Source organism: Dryobates pubescens, chromosome 3 (assembly GCF_014839835.1).
Source record: "Dryobates pubescens isolate bDryPub1 chromosome 3, bDryPub1.pri, whole genome shotgun sequence".
NCBI classification, from domain to species: Eukaryota; Metazoa; Chordata; class Aves; order Piciformes; family Picidae; genus Dryobates; species Dryobates pubescens.
The window spans coordinates 13581310-13609135 of record NC_071614.1 but is presented as its reverse complement, the minus strand read 5'-3'; the positions used below and the strand labels follow the sequence as shown (position 1 = coordinate 13609135).

At 50.3% G+C, this 27826-nt stretch overlaps 1 protein-coding gene across 1 annotated transcript in view; it reads right to left on the bottom strand.

The window, feature by feature from the left end:
• Window positions 1-362: 362 nt before the first annotated feature.
• The window catches only part of ABHD3 (abhydrolase domain containing 3, phospholipase), a 44358-nt gene continuing 16894 nt past the window's right edge, over window positions 363-27826 (bottom strand). The window contains exons 3-10 of the mRNA XM_054180145.1: window positions 27281-27444; window positions 24724-24906; window positions 23012-23057; window positions 19719-19831; window positions 13477-13650; window positions 12554-12602; window positions 12304-12469; window positions 363-2375 (exon numbers count right to left, since the gene is read on the bottom strand). Of these exons, the coding sequence (XP_054036120.1) occupies window positions 2197-2375; window positions 12304-12469; window positions 12554-12602; window positions 13477-13650; window positions 19719-19831; window positions 23012-23057; window positions 24724-24906; window positions 27281-27444 (1074 nt within the window). The 3' untranslated portion in view covers window positions 363-2196. The remainder of the gene's footprint in view (window positions 2376-12303; window positions 12470-12553; window positions 12603-13476; window positions 13651-19718; window positions 19832-23011; window positions 23058-24723; window positions 24907-27280; window positions 27445-27826) is intronic.

Here is a 27826-nt window from a genome sequence, read left to right as displayed (position 1 = left end):
CATGAGGAGGAAGTTCTTGACTGTGAGGGTCCCAGAGCCCTGGAGCAGGCTGCCCAGAGAGGTTGTGGAGTGTCCTTCTCTGGAGCCTTTCCAGCCCTGTCTGGATGTGTTCCTGGGTGACCTGTGCTGGATTCTATAGTCCTGCTCTGGCAGGGGGTTGGACTGGAAGATCTCCAGAGGTCCCTTCCAACCCCTAACATCCTGTCAGCTGTCATCTTCCCAAAGGGGGTGTAAGGAAAAACACTTTCCACTGGGGACAACCCCACATTCCCCCCCAAACTTTATAGCTTTAGATAGGAATGTCTGTAGGGGATTGTTGGCCCTAAGTGAAATAAGACAATGCCAAGGGGCAGCAGTTCTGCCATTAACCACGTTACTTTTATTGGAACAGGAAGGTCTGTTTTAAATGTCAGTGGTTTTACCTTTATTAAACACTGGATGCTGCCCCCAGACAGCTTTACAAGTACAATGCTCAATAATACACTGTTTATTGCTCCTTGGGTGTGGATCAACATAAAACCTGGGAATGAATGCAAGAACAAATAAGGCACCCGACTGACAGACTGATCCCATGGCCTGCAGCTACATGCTCAGCATTCTGTTTTGCTTTCACAACTGCTCATCTCCACAACCAGAGGAAAAAAAACACAGCAGACTTCTTTGTCATCTGGGCAAGGGACAGTGAGAAGTCAGACCCTGAAAGCCTTTCTGATTGACTACCTGACAGAAGCAGCTCTCCTGTGCCATGCCCCAATTTCTGTTTCTGAAGAAGTGTTTTTGTTCTTCCTTTGCTGTTCCTAGGAAATGCCTTGCAGGAGGACTGCTTAGGTGCTGCCTGAGCCTGAAGTCCTGACTTGCTTTTTTGTCCACACTTCCTTGTGCTGACCCTGCTCAAAAGGGAAGAAACGTGCAGAGGCACGTTTGCTGCCTCCTCCTGTGTGCCCAGGCCCAAAGCAGTGCTCAGCACAAGGTGGGAGCTCCAAAGAAGCTGCTGAAACACCTTTAGGATTTAATATGCTCTCATGGAGGCCTTCCCAACCCTTTCAGAACACTTTCTGTCCAAATGGCCTCTTCCCTCCATGCTCAGCTTTGCTCTTCTGCAGGGCTGAGGACAGCAGCAGGGCCTTGGTCAGCCCCTGAGCAGCCAGCAGGGCAGGAATCACTTTGCAAAGGCTGCAGTGAGTGACAGGCTCTTGCTGCAGTGCTGACAAATGATCAGGCAGAGGGATGAGGCTCCCACCTCCAACCCAGCTCTCTTTGAGCAGCTTGTTACATTCTCTTCAGAAATGAGCTGAAACAACAGCAGAGACAAAGGGTTGGATCCCTTTTTCTTTTCCTTTAATGTGAAGCAGATGATATCAGCATTCCCTGGTGTCCCAGTGCTTATTCTTGACAACTGAAACACTCTGGCAGGATAATATGAACACAGGAGGGAGAATCCTCAGGCTGCACAGTGTGTCACACTACACCCAGCTGGGGAATGCAAGATGCCTGCTAATGACAGAGGTGTTACAGTACTGGTTAAAATGAACCTGTTGGTTATATGTAAACACTAGAAATCAGCTGTTTAAAACCCAACCATGTAAGACAAGGATGACATTGGCAGAGTTGAAAAACCAACAGCTAGCCCTAACTAGGAATACTCTTGGAGCAGAACAGCAAAAGCAGGTTTCAGGCTAATGCTCTGGGAAAGCCATGCTGAAATTTGGACTTCTTTTAAGAACCAGATCTTCTCTGTGCTCCTTGCTTCTTTTGTTGCCATCACTCCAGGTGTTCACCCCTGAGGGATGGGCCAACTCCCACTGCCTAGGTGTGCCAAGAGAATCTATTGCTATTGCTGAGTGCTGCCATTCCAGCAGTAAAAGCCATCTAAATTAAGTCTCCTAAATGTGCACTGCTTGAAACTAAAAGGCTGAGGACTTAGCATCCGTCTGCTTGTTGCTTTTGGTTAGGTGCAGCTCGATGGATGCAGGATGCTCTTTCATTTAAGGTCATTCTTAGTAAGGCATATTAAAAATAAATACAAAAGTGACAACAGAGTATTTTAGTTCCTTGCTACAAAATCTTAGGCAAAAAATATTTTTGCATGTAGTAATGGACTTCATCCATTTGCTGGCTTACAGGAGTTAAAATCTGTGCATTAAGCTTAACTGCCCTTGTCAGAACGTGCCCCTGGGCTAGAGTAGTGGTCCAAAGCTACATGCTAAAGATTTTGTTCCCATGCTCAAACACAGCCTGCACGAACTGCTTGAAGACTCTGTCCATGTAAGTGCACTTCCTGGGCCATATCCCTTCCAGGAACCCAATGTGGCCTCCACAGGACGTCAGCACCAGAGCCACGTTCGCGTTTTGTTTGGCAGCTTCCACCGGGATGGCTGAAAAGGAGAGGGGAAAGGTGTGAGTCCTTCTGCTCCTCTGAGACAGCAGCCACTGAAGAGCTTCTCTTCAGTGTCTCATATTATGGATGATTAAATGTGCACAACAGTATCACACACTTCACTGCCTGGGAAAGAACAACCTCATGGAGCAGGATAGGTTGGGGACTGACCTGCTGGAGAGTGGTGAAGGGGAAGAGGACCTGGGGGGTCCTGGTGGATGGGAGGATGACCATGAGCCAGCAATGTGCTCTGCTGGCCAAGAAGACCAAGGGCATTCTGGGCTGGATTAGAAGGGCTGTGGTCAGTAGGTTGAGAGAGGTTCTCCTGCCCCTCTACTCTGCCCTGCTGAGGCCACAGCTGGAATATTATGTCCAGTTCTGACCCCTTCAGACCAAGAAGGACCTCAAGGAACTGCTTGAGAGAGTCCAGCACAGAGCCATAAAGATGCTGAAGGCAGTGGAAGATCTTCCTCATGTGGAGAGCCTGAGGGAGCTGAGGGCTCTGTAGCTTGGAGAGGAGGAGCCTGGGGGTGACCTCCTTGCTGTTGCTAAAGCTGTGCAGGGTGAGTGCCCAGAGGCTGGAGCCAGGCTCTGCTGGGGGATGCCCAAAGCCAGCACAAGGGGCAGTGGTGGAATCTGAGGCAGAGGAAGTGCCATGGAAACAGAAGGAAGGATTTTTTCCCTGTGAGGTGACAGAGCCCTGGAGCAGGCTGCCCAGGGGGTTGTGGAGTCTCTCTCTCTGGAGATATTCAAAGCCCACCTGGATATGTTCCTGTGTGAGCTGCCCTGGGTGCCCCTGCTCTGGCAGGGGGTTGGACTGGATGAACTTTGGAGGTGCCTTCTGCAGGACATTCCAGACACAAACCCTTTACTGTCACAGTGAGATTCAGTCTGCATCTAGATACCAGCATTTAGTAAGTGCTCCGATCCTTCACTAGGTGGAAGAAATTGTCCTTCTCACTGCCTTTACAGGCAGTCCTTGACTTACCCTTGGACCAGCTGCAGAAGTGCAGATCCTAGCTGCATCATCTGGGCCTCTGGAAGCACTACTGAGGCAAAAACTCGAAGGGAAAACCAAGGATATAAAAGCCTGGGGGCTGCCAGCCTGGGTGGGGAAGAGCCCAGCTGCCATCAAGAGATGCAGACCACAATGTGCTGTTTCTTGCCATCCAGCACAGGCATCATCTCCACCACCCAGACCCAGCAGGTGTCCATCTGGAGCTCTGGCGGTGTCCATCTGCCCAGCAGGCTCTGACCTGGCTCCCCTGGAGCAGTGTTCAAGGACAGTGGCCATGAGCCCTGGCAGCCTCTGGCACCTTCATGGGAGCTTGCCCACTTCTCTGTACCCAGCCCCCTACACTCCTTTTCCCTCTGGTGGCACACTGACCATGTTCAACAGGATCCCAGTAGGGAAGTGGGGACCAGACTCAAGCCTGAGCTCCCCATTCCTGCTTTAGACACTGAATCTTGCTTTCCACAGCCACTCTGCAGCTCTCTCCCTGGTGACTGAGGGGACTGATGGATAGGCTTAAAGGCAAGGGTATGGGGAAGGGTTGTGAGGAGACACAGGCCTGAGCTCCAGGAATCAGAGAGAACCTGAGAGCTCCATGGATCTGAATGGATTCAGGATCAGTTGCCCCTGGCTTCAGCACACTTCTTCTCTGGGTAAGATGGTGCAGAAACACAAGAGTCAGTCCCTGCCAGAGCATGCCAAGATGTGGAAGAAACTGCTCAGCTGGGGCTGTGGAAGGGAGAGGACAAGGAATATCTCCTCTGCTGAGGAAGCCTTCACAGACAAAGCTCACTGTGACCTCTGCCCAGCTGTCATTCTGAGATTGCCAGGGCAGTGACACCTCTCAGATCTGTTTACTGGTGGCTAATTATTGATTCCCAGACTGAGTGGCAACACTGCAGTGGGTGCCATGTGCTGCCTGCCCCCACACAGCTACAGCAGCTCCCTCCTAGGCTGTCGGTTATCTTCTGTACCAGGAGAGGTGTGAGCTACACAAACATCATCTTCCCCACCCTGAGGGCGTCTCTCCCTGTTCTCACTAACATGAGTCTGCACACAATGTTGCCCTTGCCACCAGCTGCAGCACTGTGCTGAGTGTGCAGCAGTCATCTGCTTCCCTCTGCAGTCAGGACTTTGTGCAGGTGCCAAGCCTGACCTGCTGCTGCCTCTCTGCTCTTAGCTCCCTGTGGAGCACAGGAGAGCCTGTCCTTGGCATAGTTGGCTTTGGTACAGTCAACACTTGTATGGTTCCCCCCCAGCAGAGTTTCCTGCTCTGCAGCTTCTCAGGAGGGACCTGAATGTTGTGTCGCTCTCCAGTGCCAAAACGCAAATGCTGCCTGGCAGGGGTGGCAGTGCTCTGCTCAGGGCTGTTTCCAGGGACTGTTACAACACAACACATTGCACAAGAGAGCAGAGCAAACCCTGCAGTGTAGAGGGCTGGTGGATGGAGCAGGGGGTGTGATGCACTGCGGGATAGAGGATGGTGTGCCACAGGATGCTCCTGTTCATTGTTGTCCACGTGTAACCTTGTACTTGTGTTTCTGTTGACCAAACTCTGCACTGCTGCCTGAGCAGCAGGCACAGGCCTGCTCCTGTGCACTCACCTCATTCAAAAGCATTTATTGCATGTTCTTTGCAAACAGTGTTTGGCAAAGAGCAAAGAAAAGCATCCATTGAGCATCAGCTTCAACAAGTCACTGCTGGCAGACTTCCTGCCCCATTGTTGGGTTCTCTTCTCCCTGTTCTTCACACTCTTACCCTAAGTGTTATCCCCCTGGCCCTTCCCTGCCCAGCTGGTCCCTCCAGACAACTTCACCCAGCTGTGCTCTTTACATAATAGGATAGAAAATAACACCTGAGCCAGACAGAAATGGTCCAGAGGCTTCAATATAAAGTGCAGCTGGGCTCCAGCCATGCACTCCTTTGGCTCAGTGGCTCAGGAGGGAGCTGCCATGGTACCCAGTGTGAAGGGCAGGCTTTTACCTTGGGCTCAAGGCAGTCAGCTAAGTGTTAGGGGAGTGAACTGCAGCCTGGTACACTGCTTAAAGTCACTGTGGAGAAAAAGGCCACTTCAGGTGGAAAGTGAAATGTGCCACTGACCATGAAGGCTGCCACTCCATCTGCTTGATTTACTGCTCACACTCACAGGGGAGGGCTGCCTGGGCTCTGCCAGCTGTTTCCCAAAGCAGTGGCTCATGTCCATCAGTGAGAGCAAGAGAGGCAGCCTGCAGCCTTTGTTTCCATTAGCGTGGGCCAAGATGAGGATTGCATTCCAGAACCTGCCTACAGATCAATCACCTGCCAAGCTCTGAGAGCAAAGGGCACCAAAGGGCTGCTTAAGATGAAGTGACCAGGAGTAAGAGGCCACAGCAGCCACACTGCTTCAGGGAAGTGTCTGTTTTAGGTCCATGCTGTGCAGTAACTAAGCTGACTTGGGTTTGCATTCCCTAAGCTCTGCTGTAGGAAGCTGGATGTGGCTGGCTTTACAAAGGATGTTTAAACACAAAGGAATTCTGGAACAGCCTTCTCCCTAAGGAGTTCTGGAATAGCCTTCTCCCTAATGACTTCTCTAGACCTGTTTCCCAGCTGCTGGAAACTACAGCTCTCTGCAACAGAGGTGAGGAGGAGCCTAGAGGCTGGTAGGTATTACTGGGACAGATGAAGTTTGAGATGACATAGCCAGTCCCCAAAGCTGGCAAAAGGCTGGGGTCTGGTTGAGAAGCAATTCTGTGGCTTTGAATCCATGGTACAGTTTTGAGTGGAAGCTGCCTCTGGTTGCCAGAGCCTTGCACATGTCCACACAGAACAACCAAGCCAGTTGCCAGCACACAGTCACCTCCCAGACTAGCACCAGCCCATCATGTGTGCTAACATGAAGCAGCTGCACCAGTGTGGAGATGAATGAACTGCAGTGACAGCAGCAACCAGCATTGCCCAGCTGCTCACCAGGGAGCCCTGTGCCTGCTGCCAGCACGAGGTTCACAGTGAGGGTGCAAGGCACAGAGAGGAGCAGCCCAGGGCAGGCAGATAGAACAGAGCCATGCTGTTAGCTGCAAATCAGCTCATCCTGGACCTCCCTCAGGTAAGCTTTGTCACCAGGGGGACAAGGGTTGATGGCCAGCAGCATTACTCTGTGAACAGGGAATAAATTACTGCTCACCACCCAAACACCTGCCTGGAGAAAGGCTGCTGAGGGTCAGAGTTAGAGCACAGTCATTACAACCAGCTCTGACACCTCTTGTTTCAAGCTCCTCATGGTGTTCTACCTCACCTGCCCTGCACTGCAGGACTTTTAGGGCATCTGAGGAGAGAGGAGAAAGTTCTTTACAGAGGGAGTTGTTAGCCACTGGAATGTGCTGCCCAGGGAGGTGGTGGAGTCCCCATCCCTGGAGGTGTTCAAGAGGGGACTGGATGTGGCACTTGAAGCCATGGTTTAGTAGTCATGAGGTCTTGGGTTACAGGTTGGACTTGATGATCTTTGAGGTCTCTTCTAACCTTGTTGGTTCTGTGATAGGTTTGATGCTTAATCACAGACAAGAGACCTCTCCTGTACTCCACTGGAGTCAGGTTTCTCATAAAAAACAGCTTCAAGGGAGGGAACATCTGCCACAGCTGCACTCTAGGGGACTCAGATCTTTTGGCTAGTCAAACTACACAGCCACTTAAGTCCTGAGGCTGGAAGACACCCCTTGAGAATCTCTTGTCAAACTTCCCTGCTCAACCTAGATGCCCAACCAAGAGTGCATCCCAGCAGGTTTTGAGTCTCTCCATAGATGGAGACCCCCCCAGGCTCTCCATGCCAGTGCTTGACCACTCTCACAACAAAAAGCTCTTTCCTTGTGTCCAGATTGAATTTTGTGGCTGGCTCTTGAGAGCTGGAGGTTGTGTTCCACAATGGAGCATGTCCAGGGAAGGGCAACGAGGCTGGGGAGGGGTCTGGAGCACAGCCCTGTGAGGAGAGGCTGAGGGAGCTGGGGTTGCTTAGCCTGGAGAAGAGGAGGCTCAGGGGAGACCTTCTTGCTCTCTCCAACTCCCTGAAGGGAGGTTGTAGCCAGGTGGGGGTCCCAGGCAACCAGCACCAGAACAAGAAGACACAGCCTCAAGCTGTGCCAGGGGAGGTTTAGGCTGGATGTTAGGAAGAAGTTCTTCACATAGATTGCCCATTGGGATGTGCTGCCCAGGGAGGTGGTGGAGTCCCCATCCCTGGAGGTGTTTAAGGAGAGCCTGGCTGAGGCACTTGGTGCCATGGTTTAGTTGATCAGATGGTGCTGGGTGATAGGTTGGACTCAATGATCTCAAAGATCTTTTCCAACCTGGTTAATTCTATTCTAATTAAGGGAATGGGGTTATCTGCAGTAGCTTTGATCTAGCTAACAAAGGTCCCAGTTCCAGGGACCACAGGCTGGAAGAGGTTAGCAGATCCTGCAGGGACCGAGGCACCCTGCCTGGCCCACTGCTGTTGTTCCTGGTGCTTGTTAGCTAGCTTGCTCCTGCCACAGTCACTACTCTGCTTCAGAACAGAAACCGCAGAGCTGAAGCTAAATATAGAGGTGAAGCCACTGTTCCCTAAGACACTTAACAGCAGAAGCATGGCACAGCAGAGCAGTCACCTTGCAGCACTGGGGGGAAAGTCATCCCCAGGGTCATAAGACCTACAAAAATTTATCTTCAGACTCACTGAGCAGATTTTGTCTTTGGACACAGACTTTAGGGTCCCATCCTCTCTCATCTCAAGGACATGGTAACATACACTGCCTTGGGGTGGAAAGGACCTTAAAGGTCACCCAGTTCCAACCCCCTGCCATGGGCAAGGACACCTCCCACCAGCCCAGCTTGCTCAAGGCCTCATCCAGCCTGGCCTTCAACACTTCCAGGCCTGAAGCCTCCACAACTTCTCTGGGCAACCTGTTCCAGTGCCTCACCACCCTCATGGGGAAGAATTGCTACCTAATGGCCAATCTAAATCCAGCTTCTTCCAGTGTGAAGCCATCACCCCTCATGCTGTCCCTCCAGGCTTTTCTCAGAAGTCCCCCTCCAGCTCTCCTGAACCCTCCTCAGGTACTGGAAGGCTGCTCCAAAGTTTCCCCAGGGCCATCTCTTCTCCAGCCTGAACAGCCCCAGCTCTCAGCCTGTCCCCAGAGCGGAGGTGCTTTCACCCTTGGATCATCTGGATGAGGGCACTGAGTCCATCATCAGTAAATTTGCAGATGACACCAAGCTGGGGGCAGGACTTGATCTGCTGGAGGGTAGAAAGGCTCTGCAGAGGGACCTCGACAGGCTGCACAGATGGGCAGAGTCCAAGGGCAGGAGATTGAACACATCCAAGTGCCGGGTTCTGCACTTTGGCCACAGCAACCCCAGGCAGAGCTACAGGCTGGGGTCAGAGTGGCTGGAGAGCAGTCAGGCTGAGAGGGACCTGGGGGTGCTGGTTGATGGTAGGCTGAACATGAGCCTGCAGTGTGCCCAGGCAGCCAGGAGGGCCAATGGCATCCTGGCCTGCATCAGGAACAGTGTGGCCAGCAGGAGCAGGGAGGTCATTCTGCCCCTGTACACTGCACTGGTGAGGCCACACCTTGAGTCCTGTGTCCAGTTCTGGGCCCCTCAGTTTAGGAAGGAGGCTGACTTGCTGGAGTGAGTCCAGAGAAGGGCAACAAAGTTGGTGAGGGGTCTGGAACACAGCCCTGTGAGGAGAGACTGAGGGAGCTGGGGTTGCTTACCTGGAGAAGAGGAGGCTCAGGGGTGACCTTATTGCTGTCCACAACTACCTGAAGGGAGGTTGTAGACAGGCAGATGTTGGTCTCTTCTCCCAGGCAACCAGTACCAGAAAAAGAGGACACAGTCTCAGGCTGCACCAGGGTAGGTTTAGGCTGGAGGTTAGGAGGAAGTTTTACACAGAGAGAGTGATTGCCCATTGGAATGGGCTGCCCAAGGAGGTGGTGGAATCACCATCACTGGAGGTGTTCAGGAGGAGACTTGATAGGGTGCTTGGTGCCATGGTTTAGTTGGTTGGGTAGTGTTGGATGATAGGTTGGACACAATGATCTTGAAGGTCTCTTCCAACCTGGTCTATTCTATTCTATTCTATTCTATTCTATTCTATTCTATTCTATTCTATTCTATTCTTTGTGGCCTCCTCTGGACCCTCTCCCACAGTTTCATGTCCCTCTTGTACTGGGGGTTCCACAGCTGGAGCTCTGCTGGGTGCAGAAACAGCAACTAGCCAATTTCAAGGGAAAAAACCCCAAAGGCATAGAGGCCAGGAAAATCCAGAGGGCCTCACTCTGTCCAGGAAGGCCCTGACCTGTTGAAGGTGCATGCAGCATTCTGGAAGATTATTGCTACAGATCTGTTTAAGCTCTGTTTTGGCCCAGGTAGCTGACAGGTAGCTTGGCTAATCCAAACTCAGCATTTTTCACTTTGTATTAGGGAAAACCAGTCTGAGTAGGTGGCTGCCAGCTCCTTCTCCTGCTCAGGCACAGATGCTTTTTGTTGAAGAGCAGATTCAGCCAGGCTGTTTCCAGCTCTCTCCAGTGGAGTGGCCTTTGCTCTCCTTGGCACACCTGCCTCTCACAGGTCCCCACACTATGGACTCCAAGGTGTGTGCCTGCTTCTGCAGGTACTGGAGCTCTGGGCACAGATGAACAGTGCACACACAGAGCTTCTTCCAGTTCCTTCCTCCCATTGTTGTTCTAATCCATTTCCCTCCTCACTTTGCTTTCGTGACTCATTCTACAAGAATCTCACTTGACTTATGGTGGCAGGAGAAAATGTCCCAGAAAGAAATCCAAGGGGATAAATTTTACCTTCAGAGGTGTCAAGTGCTCCCTGCTGAAGCCTGACCCCTCCGGCAGCTGCTCGCTGCAGTGCTCTCCCTGCTCGGACACTGTGCCCCATACACAGACTGCAGGAGCAAGCATCTTTTCCTAAAGCAGCTAGCAACAGGGGTTTGATCTTCAGATCCAAAGCAAAATGTGGATAAAGATCATGAGTTTGGCAGAAAAAGGGAAGGGAAGAGAGGTTCGGAGAGGAGAGGTTTGGTTCGAGAGGTTTGGAGAGGAGAGGTTCGGTTCGAGAGGTTTGGAGAGGAGAGGTTCGGAGCCAGAGCCTTCAGCCTGTCACTAGCTGATATTGCTGCTTCATCTTCTATTTGGATTTTTATTCATCTCAAAAAGGCTCCTTCTAAGAGCTCACCTTACCCCAGGCTGAGCCCTACAGCTAAGCAACATTTGTTCTTTTCCTTTTCAGATGCTGGAAGTGGCACTGAAGCACAAGCAACTCCCAGACGTTCTTTGTAGGGCCTGGACTGAAAAATGGCAGTAAAATAATTGCTTGTTTCACTTCCACTGAACTCTGCAGAGCAGACATCTGCACCCATGCTGCTCAGCATAGACTCTCTTCATCCTTGGTGAGGAGACACTGGGGCTTCTGAGAGCATATCACATCTGATACCTTCCTTAGAGTGAGAGAGCTCACACCCCACCTGCACATTTCTTTATTTTCACAGATTCATAGAATGGTTTGGGTTAGAAGGGACCTTAAAGATCCAGTTCCAAGCCCCTGCCATGGGCAGGGACACCTCCCACCAGCCCAGCTTGCTCAAGGCCTCATCCAGCCTGGCCTTGAACACCTTCAGGCAGAAGGCAGCCACAGCCTCCCTGGGCAACCTGTGCCAGAGTCTCACCAACCTCACTGCAAAGAATTTCTTCCTCATCTCCAGTCTCAATCTCCCCTCTCCCAGCAAAAAGCCATTGTCCCTCAACCTGGCACTCCCAGCCCTTGTCCAAAGTCCCTCCCCAGCTCTCCTGGAGCCTTCCAGGTACTGGAATGCTGCTCTGAGGTCTCCCCAGAGTCTTCTCTCCTCCAGGCTGAACAGCCCCAACTCTCTCAGCCTGGCCCCACAGGGGAGGTTCTTCAGCCTTCTGATCACCCTCATGGCCTCTTCTGGAGCCTCTCCAGCAGCTCCAGGTCCTTCTTGTGCTGGGGCACCAGAGCTGGAGGCAGTGCTGCAGGTGGGATCTGAGCAGAGGGGCAGAATCCCCTCCCTGTGCTGCTGCTCTCCCTGCTCTGGCTGCAGCTCAGCACACAGCTGGCTCTGGGCTGCCAGGGACCAGTGCTGGCTCCTGGGGAGTTTTTAATCAGCTGACACCCCCAAGGCCTTCTCCTCCAGGCTGCTCTCCAGCCCCTCCTCACCCAGCCTATATTTGTACACACTTCACACTTCAGCAGGCAGTGCAATACTTACAGTACTTACTCAACTGCAACTAACTTGGGTTTTTTAGACAAAGGCTTTTAGAAATTCAGCATCTTGGAGGCTTTTAGCTCTGTGTCAGGGAAGGTTGAAATTGGCCAGCATTTCAAAGTTGGGTGGTGGAGAAGGGCAGGAAACACTGACAGGCAGATTGATAGCCAAACAAGTGGGCAGCACACTCTTAGGAAACTATGGAGGCTGTCTTTGGAGCAGAGGGAGCAAAAATAGGAACCAGAGCTAACAGGGAACAGGGTGGGTGAACAGCCCCAACTCTCCCAGCCCGTGCCCACAGGGGAGGTTCTCCAGCCTCCAGTTATCTTCATGATCTCCTCTGGAGGAGGAGCCGCTCCAGCAGCTCCATGTCCTTCTTATGCTGGGGACACCAGAACTGGAGGCAGTGCTGCAGGTAGGGTCTCACAAGTCTCCTCATGGCCACTGATTGGCCACTCCAGCTGCTTCTGCATTCTGGTCTCTGTCAGCAGCTGGTTTGTCTCTTACACTGTCAGTAAACTGCAAGACTGATCCATCCCCAGAGGTTCTGATTCTATGTACAAGCAACATCTAAAGACACCTCCACCCCTAAGCTTGGGAAGGAACTGAGAGCCATGTCATTTGTCTTAATGATTGCACAGACAGATAAATGTATTCTGAAGTGGCTAAACTTACCATGGCCTGGTGAGAAGACATCATCCACAGAGTTTAGACACAGCACTGGGATCCCTACGGACTTGAGCTTGCGGCATGGGCTGGCATCTTCGTAGTAATCATCAATTGTAGGGTAGCCAAACATGACTGAGGTGAATTGCTTATCAAATTCTCTTACAGTTCTAGCCTGAAGGACAGAATTCAGACAGGGAACTATGTCAGCACCTGGGAAGCAGCAGCCAGCCAGAGCAGAAGCAGCACTGTCACATACCTTCATCACCAGGTCCATGTCAAATAACTGCTCCAGCATTTGGCGATGCCTGAAAAGCAAGACAGAAAACTTGGAGGCCTTGGGTGTTGCTACATAACTAGATGGAGAAGAACTCTGCTTCACAGACAAACCATTCCCTAACAAGAAGATGCCTGGCTTTCATTTTCTGTCATATTAAAAACCTGTCTGGACTCCAAGAGCAGAAGAATTGCTCACTCACACACACAGGCCAGCAGCACCCAAATCTGCATGAGCCACGAGAGAGGTGCCCCTGAGAAGAGAACTCAGTGTTTGGGAACACAAAATGCAGGCTGATTTTATAAAGCAAAGGCTGAAGCAGTCTTTTCCTTGCTTCTGCAACTTAAAAGTTATACTTGCATATACTCAAAGTCAATATTATGTCTCAAAAATGAAAGCATCCATGAAGACAGCAGCACACTGGTTTCATGCTGGGGCCTGTGAGGAGCACCCAGGTTTAGGCACATTGATGACAATTCCTTCTGCCAAAGGTCCTTCTGGTTTCAAAACTCAGGGAGCAAAGCACAGAGAACAGCCAGATGAAGAGCTGTGACAGCATTCATCATGGCAACACCACTGCACCTGCTGCAGAGCTCATCCTGACATCCTGCCACCTTGCTAAATGGAGCAAAGGGAACAAAACTAGAAGTGGGGAGACTGAGGTTGGATGTGAGGAAGAAGTTGTTCCCCATGAGGGTGGTGAGAGCCTGGCACAGGTTGCCCAGGGAGGTGGTGGAAGCCTCCTGCCTGGAGGTGTTTGCAGCCAGGCTGGATGTGGCTGTGAGCAACCTGCTGTAGTGTGAGGTGTCCCTGGCCATGGCAGGGGGGTTGGAACTGGATGAGCCTTGAGGTCCCTTCCAACCCTGACACCTCTGTAATTCTAAATAGTGCAGAAGGCAACTCACCTGCTGATGGAAGATTGTAGACAAGTAGTCAAGTAATAGTTGAACAGAAGCCAGTTCAGAGGCTTCTCCAGAGATTCTACAGATTCAAACACATTCCAGCCTGCAGAGAAGATTGCAGCTGCCATCAAGGGAGTGTCTCTGCCAGTTTTGCCCAGGTAATTTAAAAGGAGCATGCTACAAACAGAAATAAAAACCAGAATGTTATGGTTTGAGGCTGGATTGCCTTCAGGAGCCATAGAGAAGTCTTCCAAGAGGACCAGAGAGGTCCAGGGATAGAGTGGGAAGTGTAGAATGGTTATCCTGTCCCACAGTTGTGCTGTCTCTTTACAAGCTGGCTGTATGGCTAGCTCTCTCTTCTCCCTGCTCCTGGGAGCCTGTGAGCTTTCTCTCTGGCATAGGGAGGATTTGGAGCCTACCTGCAGCCTCGAGTGCTTTGGCTGATTTTGCCTATGCAATCCTGGCCTGGTTGGGCCTAATGTAAGGAGCAATTGTGTGGGGGAGAAAAGAGCACTTAGGTCTGGGTGTTAAGGCATGGCTGGGGAGGAGGCTTTTCTTGGTATGGATTTGTGTATTTTATTTGTTTGCACTGCAATAGGTAGTTTTGAATTGCATTTCCATTTACACTTCCCAATCCTATCCACTCCTGAGTGTTTTCTTTCACTTCTTTCAGAAGGGTTAAAGAGCTCTGTCCCACTCCTTTCAGAAGGGTTAAAGAGCTCCATCCCACTCCTTAAACTGAGACACAGAAACCACCAAAGTGTTTGCTCCCAGGTAAAGCACACACAGCAATCAGCCATCCTTTGCTTCTCCACAGCTGCTTGTCTCAGCCCTCCAGCTGTACCAAATGCTTCTAAGAGGCAGCTGATGGAACCAACCCATGGCTCTTGGAGTCTGCTTCCTCCCTGCAGTCAGAGAGGAACTGAGTGCACCACAGAGGACGTGGGAGGATGTGCATTAAGAGGTAAGCAGAGCTGGACCAGTCTTGTCTGCATCACTAAAGGGAGGAAAGGTCAGATAACTGTCTCTGACTCATGGAGCAGGTGTGCCCAAGCTTCCACCGAGTTTTGCCATCTTACAAGCTGTTAAGTCTCCCTGAGCTGGTCAATCTGACAAACACAAGCTGCCCCTGGCACACCTACCTCCCCATCAGCCTCTTTGGGGAGTGCCCCACGTCACACAACTGTTCTTTAGCACAAGGTATGGGAAATGGGTGGAACCAGTGGAACAAAACTCTGAGCCATGAGGTGGCTTCAGCCTTGCCTTTCTGACCAACTGCAGCTTGCAGCCTACTACCAGTGTGTAGTTGCACTGGAAAAGGGGAGAGTTCATCAGTACCTGACTCTTCCAGTGAGGAAAAATGAAAGCAGCAGGAAGAGAGTAACCCCAACATTACTAACAGAAAAGCAGCAGGTCTTACTTCACTGCCTGAGACCCTGAAGCTTACAACCAGCAGCTTCACACCAAACTTTTAACTCAAAGCACTCCAAGTTCTACAAGTTCACATAGCTCCCTGGACCAACAAAACTCTGTGCCTTGGCTTCTTCTACCATGCTTCAGGGGACAGCAACCTGTAGCAAAGTCACCACGAACCAGGCTGCTATCAGAGAGACTTCCCCCTCCCTGCACTACCTATTAGATCACAGGACAGCAGCACCAAAGGGAATCCAGTCTGTGGTGTCACCAAAGATTTGCCAGTTGGTAGCAACAAGCAGCCAAAGAACAGCAAACAGCACCTGGGGGTGGGCTCCTGCCACCAGTTGACACAACTAAACCCCAGAAGGAAAGTCACCTGTGGCCCATCTAGGAGCCAGGTGCCACATGTTCCCTCTCACCCACAGAACAGGAGGCACTGAGTCACCACCTCTGCCCTGCAAGAACACTGACCCAGGAAGCAGTGAACAAGCTGCAGGAGGAGAAGCAGGAGCTTGTCTGTCACAGTTCACAGCATGAATGTGCCACAGTGACCCAGGAATCTTTCTGCTGAAAAACTAAGCCCCTTTCCAAAGAACAGCAGCACAACATCTGGGCTTTCAGTTGCATTTACACCTCTGTGAAATGGATGCTGCCTTTAATTCTGCAGTGGGGCAGATATGTGCTGTGCAGGTTCACAGCGACTCAGACAGCCCTGACAAGGGACAGGTAATAAAAGCTGCTGCAAGATTCAGACAAGTGGATGATTTTCACAGTGCACCCCTGGTGAGATCTCTGCTCTTGCTTCATTTTCAACTGGCAAGTGCTCCAATTAATTCTGCAGCACAGAAACAGTCCCCATGGGGCTGGTCAGAGGCTCCTCCAGCTTTCTGTACAATGAAGCATCAGCTGTCTCCTGTGGGGCAGGGTTCACAGGCAGACTGCAGGAAGAAGGTGGAACATCCTGCCTAAAATCACCCAGTGGTGGAGCAGAAGTAAAAGCCAGGAACACAACACAGATCCCCTGTGCCATCCTGGCACACTCCACCACTATTTAGCATACCAGAATTAGGTTAATCCAAGGACAGAAATAATGCTGAGGACTGAGGCTTCTACTGCAGCTTCAGCCCTGCAGCTCTGCTGCTTCCCCTGCTACACCCTAGGTGCTCCTGGTTGTGCTGTACTGATGCACCACATGTGAAGCTACCCATGAAGAACTACTGTGCTCCAAGCATGGATGGCAGCACTGAAACAAACCTCTCCTGCAGGAGCATCTGTGGCTCTCACCATCCCCAAGGAAAGGCTTTGTGCAGCACACCAGGTTGTTTGATGTTTTGCATGCTGGGGAGAGAGAGCCTGCCAAGTGAGGTAAGAGCCAGCAGGCTTGCTAACCCTGTCAAGAAGAGCTTTTAACTAGGTTCAGCAAGGGATGGAGAGCAATATCTGAACAGAAGCAAAAGCCTGACAGGCCCTGATGAAGCATACAAGTGACAGCACCATGGGGGAGGTTCTCACACTTCCCTGAGAAAGCAGCACAGCTCCTGTGCCAGTCCATGCTCCAACACAGCATGGGAGAAACCAGGAGGAGGAAGCAGGCTGGGGGTAGTCACAGAAGACTGCATTGCATCACAGACATGAAAGACTCACAGGCAGACATGATGGCTGCAGAAAGACTCTTCATGAGAGCCTTAAATGCAAAGAGGAGCATCTAACCCTCAAGAGGAGGGTTTGCCCCTTAGAGGAAGAAGCCATTTAAATGCACAGAACCTTTTTCTGCTGCAAGTTTTCAGAGTTCAGAGCTAACAGATCACAACAACTCCATGAATGCTTCAGGCTTGAGGCAGAGTGGCTGGAAAGCTGCCCTGCAGAGATAGATCTGGGAGTGTTGGTTGACAGTGGCTAAAGGTGAGCCAGGGGGTGCCCAGGTGGCCCAGAAGGCCACAAGCAGCCTGGCCTGGAGCAGCAATGGTGTGGCCAGCAGAAGCAGGGCAGGGATTGTCCCCTTGTGCTCAGCACTGCTGAGGCCACAGCTTGAGTGCTGGGTTCAGCTTTGGGCCTCTCACTCCCAGAAGGACATTGAGAGGCTGGAGCAGGTCCAGAGAAGGGCAACCAACCTGGGGAAGGGTCTGGAGAAGAGGGCTGGGGAGAAGCAGCTGAGGGAGCTGGGGGTGTTGAGAGTGGAGGAGGCTGAGGGAGACCTCACTGCTCTCTACAGCTCCCTGAGAGGAGGCTGCAGTGAGGTGGGGGTCGGGCTCTGCTCCCTAGGAACAAGTGATAGGAGAAGGGGAAATGGCCTCAGGTTGCACCAGGGGAGGTTTAGGTTGGATATCAGAAGAAAATTCTTCCTTGAAAAGGTTCTCAAAGCCTGGCAGAGGCTGCCCAGGGAGGTGGCTGAATCCTCATCCCTGGAGGTGTTTCAAAGGAGGCAAAGCTGTGGTGCTGAGGGCTTAGCCCCAACCTTGGTAGAGCTGGACTGAATGAGCCTAAAGGTGTCTTCCAACTGAAGTAATTCTGTGATTGTATGAAATCAGAGAGGGGGCTAGCAAAGAGAGTAGCATGGAAGTCCCTGCTACAGATCTCCTGACCAAGAGGAGTAATTAGAGAATCCAAGTCTTTGAGAGTTGGAAGAAGTTTCACAATCACTGGGCACAGTGAACTGTGACGATGCCAACATCAACTGGAACAACACTGCAAGGCACAGCAGAGCAGATTTCTGAAGAGTATTGAGGACAATCTTGTGATGCTTGAGCAATGACCCCAGAGGGGAAATGTTCTATGGACCTTTTCCATGGAAGGAAAAAGCTGCCAGGTACAGGAGGGTGCAGAACAGCCTTGGCTGCAGGGATTTTTTTGATGGTGAACTTTGAAGATCAGAAGTGCATGGGGAAGGTAAGCAGTGGGATTACAATGCTGCAGAGATGGCTTTAAATTGGTCAGGGATCTGCTGGGCAGCATCCCATGTTTGCCTAATGGGCAAAAGGTCTGGGAAGGGTCTAGGAGAACTGTCTGCCCTTAGCTGAGCATCAAGCACCAGTGTGACGCATTCTGCAGAGCAGGAAGCTGAGCAAGAGTGGCTGAAGACCAAAGTGAGGAACAAAAACTGCTGAGTGAGTTCAGGAAGGCAGTATCCTGAAGGTGGAAGGGAAGCCTGGGAGAAAGTCCCTGCCCTGGGAGCGCTCTGCTGGCAAAGCCCTGGGCAGCCTGAGCCTGCTCAGCAATGCAGCCTGCAGCTCTAAGGGCAGAACAAGCAGGTCTGGGGCAGAGACAGCTGCCCTGTATTTGGCACTTAGGAGGCTGTATCTGGAGTACTGTGCCCAACTGTGGGCTTCCCAGCAAGGCAGGCACTGGCATGCTAGAGAGACTTGAATGTCTTCATGCTGAAGAGAGGCAAAATCCCAGCAGCATGAATGGAAAAAGACTGACCTGATTTAAAGGCTTCCAAGTGACTTCTTGATTTGATTAGCACTAACAGCATTGCTTGAACAGATCTGTGTCTATCCCAAAGCTCCTACAAGTCATTAGCGGAGGAATGTCAATACACAGGGCTACAGCTGCCCCCTCCAGACACTGCTCAGACAGAAGGGAAGCCTCAGTGTCTGCAGTGTTCCTAATGGTAGTTCTCTTCTCCTCTGACTCCCCTCAAAGAGGTTGTCTGAACCTTGCTCCTAGCTTCTAGCAGGGATTTTTCCAAGCAACTGTGCTCCCATTGTGTGTTCTAGCTGAGCTTTCTGGAGAGCAGCCAGGCTACAGCAAGTCTGAGTACCACCTGCCTCACAACCCAAACTGCTTGCAGCAACAGCACTACCTGCTCCTGAGCCAGACAGAGCATACACACACACATCCCTTCCAGCTTCACCTACCCCCCTGATGCAGAACCCAAACACTGACATTTGTCACTTGCAGAGGTTGCTAAGAAACTTGGTATGATAGCTCTGGTTCCTATTTTTGCTCCCTCTGCTCCAAAGACAGCCTCCATAGTTTCCTAAGAGTGTGCTGCCCACTTGTTTGGCTATCAATCTGCCTGTCAGTGTTTCCTGCCCTTCTCCACCACCCAACTTTGAAATGCTGGCCAATTTCAACCTTCCCTGACACAGAGCTAAAAGCCTCCAAGATGCTGAATTTCTAAAAGCCTTTGTCTTAAAAACCCAAGTTAGTTGCAGTTGAGTAAGTACTGTAAGTATTGCACTGCCTGCTGAAGTGTGAAGTGTGTACAAATATAGGCTGGGTGAAGAGGGGCTGGAGAGCAGCCTGGAGGCGAAGGCCTTGGGGGTGTCAGCTGATTAAAAACTCCCCAGGAGCCAGCACTGGTCCCTGGCAGCCCAGAGCCAGCTGTGTGCTGAGGTGCATCCAGAGCAGGGAGAGCAGCAGCACAGGTGGGGGATTCTGCCCCTCTGCTCTGCTCTGCTCAGACCCCCACCAGCAGCACTGCCTCCAGCTCTGGGGCCCCCAGCACAAAGATGTGGGGCTGCTGGAGAGGCTCCAGAGGAGGCCACAGAGATGAGCACAGGCTGGAGAGCCTCCCCTGTGGGGCCAGGCTGGGAGAGTTGGGGCTGTTCAGCCTGGAGAAGTTCTCCAGGGGAACCTCAGAGCAGCCTTCCAGTACCTGAAAGGGATACAGGAGAGCTGGGGAGGGACTTTGGACAAGGGCTGGGAGTGCCAGGTTGAGGGACAGTGTCCCTGCCCATGGCAGGGGGTTGGAACTGGATCTTTAAGGTCCTTTCCATCCCAAACCACTCTCTGACTATGACTGCAGTACTAAGCTGCAGTCAGGCTCCATCAGTGCCTTTTTACCATCCCAGCCAAGCTGAGACCTGTGTTACATAAGACCTTACCCTCCCATGGAGACACCGGCTGCCATGAACGGAGCTGAGGGGTGCAAGCTGTGTACGTGATGGATAACAGCCTCCAAATCCTCTGTGTTAGCTGCACAGTAAGTCCTTGGTGTCTGTAAGGAGTCAGAGGGAAAAATGCCATCATCAGCTTCTGCATTCTCCTGCAAGGCCGAAGGACAGCCATGCTTTATGTAACCAGATAAATATAGCATTGAGCATGGAGCTGCACTGCATGGCAGATACACACCCAGAGCCTGCCAGCAGGGCAGGGAGGCAGTTACCCTTCTTGTCATTGCAAGACAAAACAGGTGACAAGTATCTTCAGCATCTGTGAGCTCCAGGCCATCAGATGGAATCTGAACAGAGAGTGGGGAGCTGAACCACACAGAGCTAGATGGGCACTGGGACTTGAAAGTGCCCTGAGGAAATGGGAGCATCAGAAAGGCTGCAAGTCACAGTAAAGAAAGGTATCCTGACAGTGTAACCATCTTCACCCACACTCCAGTGCAGAAGGAAACATGACAGTTCAGATTCTGTCAGCTGGCATTTGAAAAGTAGCCAACATTTGGATTGTCCCCCCAGTGAAAGCAGAACACCTCCCCAGTGCCATGCACCTCATTTACTGAAACACTGCATTAACTACAGCAGTGCAACTCATTTATCAGCCCTTCTCTGTCCACCATCAGCATCTCTTTGTATCTTGAAATGAGACTTGGAATGACTTCTGCTGGTGCCACTGGGATTTGGGTAACTCCTTCCCTTCTGAAGGATCAGCACAGCTTGGAGCCTCCCTGCAGACAGCTGCTGCAGGAGACAATCTGGGGGACCCTGGGAGCAGGGCAAGGGGGAGAAGTCCTTTTAGGTACAGTAACAGGAAGCTCTTTCTAATGGTGTCCAATCTACAACAAAAGAGAGATCTTAGCTAGAGACTTGCTACTAACATGTCAGAGCCCTTGACTACAGGCAGTGGCTGGCCTGCCAATACTCAGTAGAAACACTAAAACTAAACACAAAAGTACTTAATGGTAAGTGTCTTGATCTTACCTCTTGCCTGAGGCACCAAAGTATTTTAAAGGGCTGGGTTGGTTGAGTTTTTTTAACTGCTTACCCAGCCTGGAGATTCCTGGCCAACTTTGTTAACAGAGTTGATTGCATTAAACTAATTAATGAAAAGACATTTAACAAGAATATTGAAATGCTGAAGTCAAAAAAGGAAAGAAAACCTAAATCTGGCTCATTAAAACCAAAGCCATTCTTGAGTTCTGCCTATGTTGCACTTGCAGCTCTGATCCACATGACTCACTCTGTGCTGTTTCATACCCTACTAATTATAAAAGGTGTGAATGTGCTTTACTTAAATTGTCAAGCTTACAAGGGAAAAAAGAAGTTCTTTTTTGTGTTTAGGGGCAAATGTATTCTAACCCAAAGTGCAGCTGATGAGAAGGTTCTAAAGCGATCCTGCATTTCAATTCAGTCAGAACCACAGAACTGTTTGGGTTGAGAAGGACCTTAAGGATCAGTCAGTTCCTACCTCACTCCTGACACGTGAGTGTCTCTCTCCTCACTGTGTGAAGCTGTGGTGAACCCAGTATTTGGTGATTCCATAGCCATCATCCACAGCAACTTCCAATACCAGTCAGGAACTGTGTTTTACAGCTGAGTCTTTAAATAGGAGCTAGAACTCCTGGAGTGACTAATTGCTGCCGTGGCGCTCAGCTATGCTTCAAAGTCATTAACTGAGGATTTGAGATTAAAATGCAGAAACACCTCTGCAGAAAATGTGATCAGTTCAGCTGCTTTGCTTCACAGCAAGATCCTGCACAGCTTAAAGATGTAAAGCTGATTAGGGTAAAACACACACACAATACATCCAGACAAGAGCTCTTTTCTCTTAACGGTTCAGAACTTCATCAATAAGGACTTTGTGTGCCACAAGACTGCTTTGTAGATCCATCTCCAAAAGTATGCAGGGAACTACTCTTAAGGTGGCAATATTTGCATTGAGATGCTTTATCTGATTATGGCAGGCCAAGAGCCTGAGCTCTCTTGCAAGTTTGAAACCAGAGGATTAAAACCTGCAGAACAATACTGCCTATTATGCACATTTATTCCAGCTGCAGGACTGTCAACAAAAATGTAGCTACAGAAACAAAGCTTATTCAGCAATATTTCATCATGCCTTGTCCCTTGCTGCACAAAACAGTTAGCTTCAAGACTTTCTCATTTGTGGAACTGCAAATCATTTCTAAGCCAACGTGACAAGTCTGTCTCAAAGACAGAAAAAGGCCTTTTTGTAGCTGTGTTTGTGTCCTAAGTGCTGGGAGAAAAAAACCACAGTAAGATATGTAACTTGTGGATGTGGCTCTCTGCTGCAGTGATTCAGCAACACATCACATGGATCAGTTGCAATGACACAACTTCTAACCAGGTGAAAATCTGCTTTAAGCTCCTATTGGCAGCTGGGAAAGTGGTGCTGATTGCTTTCGTTTGCTTTTGAGTGCTAAAGCCGTGGGAGAAAAGTGCACGGACTGAAGAGCTTTTCTTGGACCTCAACATCTCAGATACTGAGGTACTTTTGGAAATAAAAGTGTAAGGAGTGGCTCCAGAGCAGCCCTGAGGAGAAGGATTTAGGGGTGTCAGCTGACTAAACACTCCCCAGAGCCAGCTGTGTGCTGAACTGTGTCCAAAGCAGGGAGAGCAGCAGCACAGGGAGGGGATTCTGCCCCTCTGCTCTGCTCTGCTCAGACCCCACCTGCAGCACTGCCTCCAGTTCCGGGGCCCCCAGCACAAGAAGGACCTGGAGCTGCTGGAGAGGCTCCAGAGAAGGTCATGAGGGTGATCAGAGGGCTGAAGAACCTTCCCTGTGGGGAAAGGCTGAGAGAGGTGGGGCTGTTCAGCCTGGAGAAGAGAAGGCTCCAGGGAGACCTTGAGCAACCTGGGCTGGTGGAAGTGGCCCTGCCCATGGCAGGGGCTTGGAACTGGATGATCCTTAAAGTCCCTTCCAACCTCAACTATTCTATGAAAGGAATCTATGAATTTTAATGTTACAGATATTAACAATTTCAATTGTTTCCTCAAATGAAATGTTTACAAACACCCTGTGACTCAGCTGGCCTCTGAGTTTTAAAACAGAAGGAGAATATTGGGCCATGACTGACCTACCAGGCAACTAGATTCTCTTCTCTGCATTTTCAACACATCCTGTGTGTTTCTCCCAGCTGTACCCCCAGCCAGCAATGATTCCATACATAATGCTTACAAGTGAGAGAGGCTGCCTGAGAAGTGATCCTTACCAAGAGCTCCTCCCCAGCGATCCCCCGGTTGTTGAAAACCACACACCTAGAAATGGAGATGATAAATTCCATTAGACACATTGCTGACTGCAGTGCAGGAGACCAACACACCAAGAATGAAGAATGCAGAAGGCAACACGAGCCAGGTCTAGGAACAAGCTCAGCACATCAATACTTACAGTCCTAGAGAGCCTAAAGTCAGACCTGTGTGGAACCACCTTTATAGCAACATGGCGCTCAGAGGTCTGTGGTGGTGCTGGCCAAGGTCAGCTTGCAGGATGAGAGCCTGAGGTTGACCTGAAGATGGCACATGCAGCTTGTTCTGCCTGCACTTTCTGCTGGTCAGACAGAGCCATGCGCTCTGCCAGGGCAGGGCTGAGCCTAAAGCTGTGCTCTGAAAGAGAACCTCACAGACATCCTCCAGAATACTGAACAGCAAGAAATGAGCTAAACCAGTATTCCAATGACAGCTGCATCTTAGCTGCAGGTTCTTGGGGAGGAGCTTTTTTGGTCAGGCATAGCAGAAGTGTCTCTTCTCTCTCTGCTGGTGGGAGCCTCTGAATTCTCCAACAGTGCCACCATGATTTAAGGCCCCAAGCTTTCTTGCACACTTGACTTTTCCATTAACCTGCTCCCATCTCCCTGTAAGCATTTGATGAAATAATGCATACAGATTTTAGATGCATTCAAGGTAGGAAAACTTACTTATTTCTGTGTTTCCCTCAAATGTTGCTGTTTACAAACAAAATGACAGCATTCCAGTGAAATCTGACCTACAGTTCTCCTTTTTAATGCTCTACCTTTTTTCCTTAGGTGATCAAAACCAGCTATTTCTTTCAGGAACACCTGAAAACTGAATCATGAGTAGCTAGCTGTTGGCTTGAGGGTTTTCCTCTCGTGGCATTTTTTACTGGTAAGCTTTAAAGTGACTTCATTTAAGAGTACTTGGAATAGTTAAAGTGCTTCTTTACTTTCCTGATTTAGTAAAGCAGTTCTCCAAACCTCCAAGCAGAGATAGGCAGACATGAGATAAAAGCTCATTTATACATAGCTGAAGAACTGCTTCTAGTCAGTACCAGAAGCCAATCTGCACAGACCAAATGCAATGTTCCAAATGCAGCTCCTGGAACACTAACAACTTCTTCTAAAGCACAGCAGCAGCAGTATGATTACGTAAAGGAATCTACTCATCCACTAATCCACTTATTTTACCCAACTCTGGCCAGAAGCCTTCAAAACAGAACTAAATCAAGCAGTGACAGTTAGGAGGTGACAAACCTCTTCCTTAACCACCAGCAGCAAGAGGAAGCTCTCCTTTCTGTACTCACAAACTTGAGGCTGCTGAATCAAGCAATCTTGGCATTCAGAAGCTGACCTCTTCCGAGGCCAGCTGCCAGCAACACATCCACATGGGTCTGCTTGGAACTGAACACAGACTGCTCTAGGAAGTGTAAAGGTAACATGAATGCTGATCTTCTAATCAGAAGCAGCAGCAAAGGCAGGCTTAGCTTGCTTCCACTGCAATCTCTGGGGCACATCTGCAGGCACTAAAGCAGCCCTGTTACATAATTCTACTATCATTATTATTATTACTAATAATACTTTCTTCCATTAGCTAATGTCTCTAGGTCTCATTTGCTTCAGGAAGGCACATCTCATACATATGCATACTGAGGTCTGATCTTATTAGAGGCAGGAGAAGACAAGAGCACCTGTATCCCAGCATTTCACTTTGATGGATCATGTGAAGAATGTAGGATTCCTTGCTTGTTCCTGTCAGGCCAGGCAGCAGCAGGACAGTGGGTCTGGTGCTGGCATCCGGATAATGCAAGCTGCCATTATTATCAAACCAGTCCAGGGAAATCTGTCCTCCATCTGCTGTTTTAATGAGCTCACTGAAAGGCACATTTTGAGACAACACTGATTAGATTGGGACATACATGGCTGGAGTGCTTGCAGGGTGTCATTAAAACACAGAATTCCAAGTGCCAACTAAGAGGTGCAGTTGTGTGCTCACCATCAGAGAGCTGTGCCTGCAGCTGACCCAAGCGGGCACACTCAGCTCGTGGAGCAATTCCTGTTGCCAGCAAATGTAAAGCTGCCCTTCCATGAATTGCTGCTGAGGTCATGGAACCTTTCTACAACTGTGAGGTTTTGGCATTGCCTTCTGATTTCTACAGGCATCCTTTGGATCCTCTGAGGCTCTGCTGATGGCACACTGGGCAATGTGTGACACAGGTAGCGGGTTTTTGTCTCTTTACCCCCAGAAGCAGCACGTACCATGGCTGGCACTTGGCTGTGCTTTAATGCAGGCACACACTGTGCACCTTTCACCCTGTACCTCCACAAACATCACTAGGATGCAGTCTTAAACCATGCATCTTAAGAATGAAACAAATTTATGATACCCCAGGGAGCTAAGCATGCATTAAACAATGACAAGAAGGTTTCTATCCTTTTCTTTAAGAAACACACAGCAGCATCCCTCTTCCTGGCAATGAAGACACTGTGATGGGAGAGTTGGGGTAGGAACTACCACAATGTCAGCCTAACTTGCATTTGCTTTATCACTTGAAAGTCTTGATAGCACCTACTGCAGATTTCAAAGCTCATCAGCCTTGTTGGACTCATTACCTCAGCCTTGCCCATTTTCAGTGCTGGGAAGCAGATGCACTGCTGGTGTGTACTGCCAGCACACTCTCCAACGGTGCAAAAGAAGCGCTGCCCCATGAAACTATGTTTCTTCCCTCACAAACCCTCAAACAGAGAGCACACAAGAAGGGCTAGAAAAAAGTGGACATGGCCACACAACTGAAATGTTTCCTAGTTACTAAGGGAAGCTGCTAAATGCTGAATCTATTCTACCATGCAAAGAGAGCTGAAACAACTTGTGCTGCATCCAGGTTCCGGCACAGAAAAGCACTTCTCCTTAGCTCCTGTGCCAAGTGCCTCACTTGCCAGACTAAGCCTCAGCTCTGTGTGAGCAAGATCAGCTAAGGACAAACACTAAATGCAAGTTTTTTCCCACTCTTAGAATTTAGGCCTCAAAGAACACAACACAAGCCCCCCAGGAGCAGTTACTCCAAAATCCCTTGAGAGGGCTAAGTCTGGCTGTGCCATGGCTAAGGCAGGACTTGCTGGTTCCATGGGCAGGTACAGGATGGCATGGCCACTGCTAAATGGTGGCACTCAAGCACCAGAATATTGGATTCAGCAGGTGACTGGGCTGACATCCAGAGGGACCTCAACAGGCTGGAGAAATGGGTTGACAGGAATTTCATGGAAGAGCAAAGTCCTGCACCTGGGGAAGAACAACCCCATGCACCACTGCAGGCTGGGGGCTGACTGTCTGGAAAGCAGCTTGGCAGGAAAGGATGTGGGGGTCCTGGTGGACACCACAGTGAACATGAGCACAGGAAAGGCCAACAACCTCCTGGGCTGCATTAGGAGAAGCAGCATTGGCAGCAGGTCAAGGGAGGCAATCCTTCTCTAATCAGCACCACTGAGGCCACACCCAGAGTACTACGAAGTCCAGTTCTGAGCTCCCCAGTACAAGGGAGACATGGGCATACTGCAGGGAATCTGACAAGGACCACAAAGATAATGGAGTGGAGCATATCTCCTGTGAGAAAAGGTTGAGAGAGCTGGGTGTGGTCAGCTTGGAGAAGAAAAGGCTCAGGGGGCATCTTATCAATGCATTTTAATACCCAAAGCAAAGGGCAAAATGATAGAGCCAGCCTCTTGTGAGTGGTGCCCATTAACAGGCCAAGAGGCAATGGGCACAACCTGAACCACAGAAGGTTCCCTCTGAACACCAGGAAACACTTTTCCTCTGTCCTTGTGACTGAGAACTGGCACAGGCTGCCCAGAGAAGCTGTGGAGGTACCATCCTTGGGGATATTCAAAAGCCATCTGGACACTGTCTGGGGGCAAATGGATCTAAATGTCCCTCCCTGAGCAGAGGGGCTGGACAAGGTGACTTCCAGGGGTCCTTCCTGACCTCAACCTTTGTGTGATCCTGAGAGCTTATAACCACATCAGTTCCTATACTGTCACCAATATTTCAGTGCTCCAAAACTCTCAGAGCTAAACCCTGGGAACCCTGCCCTTTTAAGCCCACTGCATATAGAGCACAAGGCAGAGAGGGTTCCAAGCCTACAGTGGGCTTCTAAAGGCAGGCACAAAGCAAACAAATGGGCATCAGCCTGAGCAAGGCCAGCAACTGTGCCAGCCACCCCATCAGCCACGTCCCAGAAGCAAGGCACTTACTTCCTGTACTGTACTTGGGGTCGGGAGGTGATGAAGGGGCGCAGCAGGGTCTGCACCCGACCTTCCCAGCACCAGATGGTGGGGTAGTAAGTTTCTGTCACAACAGGGCAGTGCTCCTCCAGGAAGCGGCAGAAACGGTCGTTGCTGGCCACCAGCTGGGGTTTCTAAGAAGAAAGACCTGGTCAGGCAGGGGCATTCAGAGGAAACCGACTCACAAATAAACAAACAGATGAAAGCTGGTTTAAATCCTCCCCAGGAAACTGACTGCTCCTGCAGAATCATTTGCTGTGCTTTTTCCTTCATGCTGAAGAGGTAAGTAAACTAAACCCAAATGAAATGCCAAAAGGCCCAAGAGAAAGGCTCTTAAGGATGAGGGATTCCTTACCTCTTTCTGATCACAGGCTGTTCTAGCTCTACTTTTAGCAGCATTGTTTTTTTCAGTGACAAATCCAAACCCCACTGTCTCACAGCAAGCCCAAAAGGCTTTTACCAGATCCCTTTCAGAGCACACAAATGACGTCTCATCCCTGTACTTTGTGCACCTGC